At 28.6% G+C, this 6,429-nt stretch overlaps 1 protein-coding gene across 6 annotated transcripts in view; it reads right to left on the bottom strand.

Annotated features, from left to right (window-relative positions):
• Positions 1-460: 460 nt before the first annotated feature.
• The window catches only part of LOC116847340, a 15,589-nt gene continuing 9,620 nt past the window's right edge, over positions 461-6,429 (bottom strand). For 4 of the 6 annotated variants that reach the window (XM_032822256.1, XM_032822252.1, XM_032822254.1 and 1 more), the window contains exons 4-6: positions 2,309-2,609; positions 1,622-2,171; positions 461-1,446 (exon numbers count right to left, since the gene is read on the bottom strand). In XM_032822256.1, the coding sequence (XP_032678147.1) occupies positions 1,443-1,446; positions 1,622-2,171; positions 2,309-2,549 (795 nt within the window). In that variant the 5' untranslated portion in view covers positions 2,550-2,609 and the 3' untranslated portion in view covers positions 461-1,442. Of the gene's footprint in view, positions 1,447-1,621; positions 2,172-2,308; positions 2,610-2,673; positions 3,082-6,429 lie in introns of those variants that run through there. The other 2 variants (XR_004378744.1, XM_032822251.1) reach the window with 2 other exon arrangements.

Below are 6,429 nucleotides of genomic sequence, written 5' to 3' on the forward strand. Positions count from 1 at the left end.
TATATATATATATATATATATATATATATATATATATAGCAATCAAAAGTTTTAACCCTGAGCTTCCGGGAAAAACAGAACTGTCCCATGGGGTCTATCTGACGCCACGTCAAAAATATTGTAGCTTTGAAAGTAATGATGATATTTATATAAAAAAAATACTTGTTAATGTCTTAGATATAGGAGAACAAATGCTAATTGGTTTTGTAGGCAAAAACAAAAATTTTAATATAAAAAAAAAAATCTTGAAAAAAAAAAGTTAAAAAATGACTTTTTTCAGTCAAATTCTCATAGCTGACTCAATTTTCATCGAAAAAAAAAAAATGGTTCCATACTCGGGAGATATGTTGTTTAAACGTGAAATAATTTTTTTTTTTGGAGCTATTCAAAAAGTGTATTTATTTTAAGGTTTGAGTGCTGAGAAAATTGTGTTTTTTAGGTATAACGAAAACCATTGAATTTTAATGAAAAAATGAATTTATTTCGGCATAAAAACACTTAAAAAATTACAGAATGTTTATTTTATTATAAAAAAGTAAAAGAAAAATTTAAATTACAAATTTGCGAACTATTTTACTCCTGCCTATCCCCACAATCAATGCAAAGATACATGCAATGATTATTATACATTGGACGATAGCACGATAAGCATTGTATTGTCGTTTTAGTATCTTTATGTCTGGGACACAGATCACAGCGCTTACGAGAAGGTAACTTTTGATCTTCAGATGCTTCTTGCCGCAATTCATCGATCCCAAGTATCATTGCTATACCAGCTTTCAAAGACTTGCGAAGTGAAACCATGCAATACCTTTCTTGAAGATAGGGCTTGACAAGAAACATTTTTAATCGAGAAAGGCACTCTTGGACAGATGTTACTTTATTTTCTCCTCTTCTTACTGACTGGCATTGAGCCAAAATGCGAGCATTAACGGCAGCTTGATCCAACATTCCCAGGAAAAAACGCATGGGCCAGCGATTTGTTCTTCTGCTCACCGTGTGTGAGTGACACAACTGATCAAACGTATCAGTTCCGCCTTTTGTTGAGTTGTAATGAAGTATTATTTCTGGTTTTCCATCGACAATCTTAGTGGACGAAATATATGACGACACGAGTAAAACCACTTTATGTTTTTTTGGCGTAAAAGATACTAATGTCACTCCAGTCTTTGAATGGCAAAACTTACTTTCAGGAGGACTTTTTCCCGCAATCTTCATTTCTAAAGGAAGTTCTCTCTTATTTTTCCTAATAGTGCCTGTAATAGAGAGTTTGAATGGTTCGCCTTTCATCCTTTCAATTAGAGGTACTGAGGTGAACCAGTTATCACATGTAACAGTTCGTCCAGTTCCATGAATGGATTCTGTAACTTTTCTGAAGAAGTATTCAGGAATTGACTCTACTCCTTCAGTTACAGTCGTTTTGCCAATGTAAGGTATACCATTTATCTATAAAATTTCATTTGTTTTTTAATATTTATTACAAAATTTTGTTAATAATTTATTACTCAGATAAAAATATTGTATAAAATATTTTTACCTGAATTTAAAAACAAAAATTAAAAAATTACCAAATACGCAGTTTTGGCGTCATTCAAAGTGACAATTTTTAGCCCATATTTACCTGGTTTTGATTTGATAAACATTTTGAATGAATCGCCCTCTGAAGCCTAAAAGCTGCTCATCAACTGTACAATAAGAATGTGGTTTATAGTACTGTTGGCAATTGAAAATAAATTTGTCCCAAATTTGTCGAACTGGAGCCAGTTTATCGCTTCGATCTCTCGTTTCTTTGTCATCAAAACGTAGGCAGTTAGAAATAAAACTAAAACGTTTTCTCGGTATGACAGCCCTATAAAAAGAAACACCATTTTCAGAGCTCCAGAACATATTGTCATCGACATTTGACGACTTCCATAGAGCCATATGGTACAAAATTGCCAAAAAAGCTTCAAATTCATTTAAATCTAGCCAATGATGCTCAGTTTCAACACTTCTTTCTTCGGCAATTCTCTGTACTATTAAATCTTCAATAATTTTATTTGTACTATTGACGATAGTATTTAAAATGCTGTCATCGAATAACAAATTCCAAAAATCTTCGATGTTAGTGAGTGCGCTAGCCGCTCCGATTGGCTGTGGGATTATTATCTCCTCTGGAGGGATAAAACGATCTAGATAAAAGAAATTATAATTAGAGTAATAAATAAATATGAATACATATGAAATAATGAATTATATTCAAAATAATAATAAATGTTTAGCACATGTTTACACTAAATATCAAAATAAATATAGTGAAAATAAACACCTGAAGTGAGAACAGGCAAATTCGTTGACCAAGCGTAGTTGTTTTTCCCGCGCAATTTGCTCCTTGGCCGACCACGTGCACCCGAAGACGTTGCTCGTTCAGACCTCACTCCTTCTTGCAAATCTTCTGGATCAATATGCAAAGATGAATCACTGGAAGCTTTATCCGACTCTTCCATCACCTCATAATCAGCATCATCAGAATCTATTTGGCTCTCCACCAAATAGATGTTCCTCTGCATCCATTTGCAACATCTCACCAACGAGGTTACGGTTGCGTAAATTATACGACATCTTTACATCTTTACAAAAAAACTAAGTAAATTACACACCAAAAAATTCGTAATCTCAGAAATGTTTACTTACATTTTTTTTCAAATTTTAGTACCCAAAAACACTTTTAAAAAATCGGAGCGTACACACAAAAAATTAACACACCTGTCCCACGGGGTCACAGTGACCCCACAAATTTTAACGTCGACTTTGCGCGCTTGCCTACAGTAGACTAAGGCAACTAAAATTATACTTATCGTTTTAATCAACAGTTAGGACCTCCAACTGACAACAGATGGCGTCACATAGACCATTTTTAAATTTTGGACTGATTTACAGAAATTTAAAGATCGCTGGGGTCAATTTGACCCCAGAGGGACAGCTAAGGGTTAAGTTATATTTTTTAGCAATTTTTCGGTTATTTTCCAGCGGTTTTATATTTTTCACTTCTTAATATAACCTCGTAAAAATATGTATTATAAAAATGTATTACAAACATGTATTATAATAAAATTATTTTATTTTATGGCATTATTATTAATTATTTTATGGCATTATTTATATTTTATTATATACTACAATTAATATTATTATAAATTTATGGCATTTATTTTGGCACACCTATGAGATATAATAAACATCTCAGAAGCAAATCATAGTAACGTATAAATATTATTCCTAAAAAATGTTTTTGGCACAACATTACAAGATATTTCTGCAACGTCGTATATCTTAGTATCTGAATGCGGACATTAACTGTTTATATTATGTTTCTAAAATGTTTCCGTATGCATCTCTGAAACATTTCATGTTACAGAGAAACATTTATGAAACATTTTTGATACATAGTTTTCTTGCATAGTGGGTATATGTGTGTGCGTGTACGTGTGTATGTGTGTATCCCTACAGTGTGCGCGTTAACCCGTTTGGTCCTGAAATGGCATAAATTTTATCTGTTGTCCATCGCTGTAAATTTTATATTAAATCATGAGCGAGTTTAGCCAAAGTTGGTATACTATAGGTTCTGAGTGTGCTCTTTAAGAATCTGACCTTTTTTTTACTATCATCAATATGAAATCCAATATGGCGGCTTAAAGTTAAAGAAATCGAAAAAACCATCGATCTTTTTTGCTTTAAACGCCATTTCGACAAGGAATGCATTTGTGGATAATCGTATATATTTGGTGGCATACAGGCCTGTACTTTAAGATATTTCTTCACAGAATTTTAATTTTTATGTTTTTCATAAAAGATGGCGCTGTTTTTTTACAAAATTTTGTGTTTTGCAGATTTTCTATAGTTTCTTAGTATATGATTAAAAATAACGGTCAAAATATTTACCAGGATTATATCAGCATCAGTAAATGTTACTGGATGAGTACTAATCGTAATAATGTCAATCAAACCTCCGCAAAAACACTGTTTTTTACAAATTTTGTGGTTACATTATAAAATTTTTTGTTTTCTGTGTAATAATTATTACAAAAAAATCGTTATAAATATACTTTACAAAAAAATTGTTATAAATAAACTTTACAAAAAATCATTATAAATAAACCTTACAAAAAAAATCGTTTTAAATAAATTACAATAAGATATTTAAAATAAATTTTACAAAAAAAATCGTTACAAATAAACTTTACAAAAAAAAATCGTTATAAATAAACTTTACTAAAAAAATCGTTATAAATAAATTATAACAAAAGCTCAGCCAAAAGATATTTGAAAAAATATTGTTAAAACAGATCAAGCTTATCCAGATCAAACTTAACAGATCAAACTTATCCAGATCAATTGTACTCTCGTGAATACTCTATTGAAAAATACAAGACAATTTTATATATTCTCTGCAAAAGTAATGATATCAAGAGTTTACATTCGCCAAGTGCGAATAATTAATCATTTATTAATTTTATAAATATATGTGGTTTTAGCTATATAATATATTTATAAATTAAATATGTTATTAATATATTAGTAATATGTTATTAAATAAAAAATAAAATAATTAAAGAAATTCAATAATGTTAAAAACTTATAATAACTTACACAAAAAAGCACTTGGCGTGCCTTTTTTTAATACTACATCGATAATCAATATAATATTTTGATAGTCATTACAATAAGAGAACCGTTTGCCTATAAAAAAGGCACGCCAAGTGCTTTGTGTAAATTATTATAATTTTTTTTTAATTATTGTATTTCTCTAGTTATTTTATTTTTTATTTAATAATATATTACTAATATATTAATAACATAATTAGTTTATAAATATATTATATAGCCAAAACCACATATGTTTATAAAATTAATAAATGATTAATTATTCGCACTTAGCGAATGTAACCTCTTGATACCATTACTTTTGTAGAGAGTATATAAAATTGTCTTGTATTTTTCAATGGAGTATTTACGAGAGTACAATTGATCTGAATAAGATTGTTTTAACAGTATTTTTCCAAATATCTTTTGGCTGAGCTTTTGTTATAATTTATTTATAACGATTTTTTGTACAGTTTATTTATAACGATCTTTTTTTGTAAAATTTATTCTAAATCTTTTGTTGTAATTTATTTAGAACGATTTTTTTGTAAAGTTTATTTATAAGGTTTTTTGTAAAATTTATTTATAACGACTTTTTTTGTAAAGTTTATTTATAATGATTTTTTGTAAAGTTTATTTATAACAATTTTTTTGTAATAATTATTACACAGAAAACAAAAAATTTTATAATGTAACCACGAAATTTGTAAAAAAAACTGTTTTTGCGGTATTTTGAGGCTTCGTTGACACTATTACAAATACTCATCCAGTAACATTCACTGATGCTGATATCATAATCCTGGTAAATATTATGACCGTTATTTTTAGTCATATACTAAGAAACTATAGAAATTGCAAAACACGAAATGTAAATATTATAACCGTTATTTTTAGTCATATACTAAGAAACTATAGAAATTGCAAAACACGAAATTTTGTGAAAAAACAGCGCCATCTTTCATAAAAAACATAAAAATTAAAATTCCGTGAAGAAATATCTTAAAGTATAGGCCTGTATGCCACCAAATATACGATTATCCAGATCCACAAATGCATTCCTTGTCGAAATGGTGTTTAAAGCAAAAAGGATCGATGATTTTTTCGATTTCTCCAACTTTAAGCCGCCATATTTTATATTGATGATAATAAAAAAAGAAAGTCAGATTCTTCAAGAGCACACTCAGAACCAACACATAGTATACCAACTTTGGCTAAACTCGCTCATAATTTAATATAAAATTTACAGCGATGAACAACAGATAAAATTTATGCCATTTCAGGACGAAACGGGTTAATGGGATTAACGTTAAAAGACGCGACTCGGTCACTTCGACCGAAATATATTTTTACACATATAAGTATTACAATAAAGTAATAATTAATAAAAAAACAGTGCAGTTATTAAAAGAAACATAACAATTAAAGGAAATAATTTTATTATATAGCTATTTCTTTTTTCCCCTTTTTTTTTCTTTACCTCCTTTCTCTTTCTATCTAATATTTTTAGGAAACATATTAAATTTATTTATATCTAAAAATTACTATTAGTAAATAGTGAAAGATTAAGGTACAAATCATTTTACTAATAAAAAGATAAAGAAAATGAGCGCTAAGCGACTATCAATTATAGTCAACGCTAATACCGAAGAGATTAAATATTTATATTTATAAATTATTGTTAAATACTTACATTGTCGAATTCAGAGAATTATTCATCAAATTCTTCACACAATTCTATCTTTGTTGTTGAGTCTGGATATATATATAATATATATATATATATATATATATATATATATATATATA

Source organism: Odontomachus brunneus, unplaced genomic scaffold (genome assembly GCF_010583005.1).
Source record: "Odontomachus brunneus isolate Ranch 3 - 2012 unplaced genomic scaffold, Obru_v1 Obru_scaffold_077, whole genome shotgun sequence".
Taxonomy (NCBI): Eukaryota; Metazoa; Arthropoda; class Insecta; order Hymenoptera; family Formicidae; genus Odontomachus; species Odontomachus brunneus.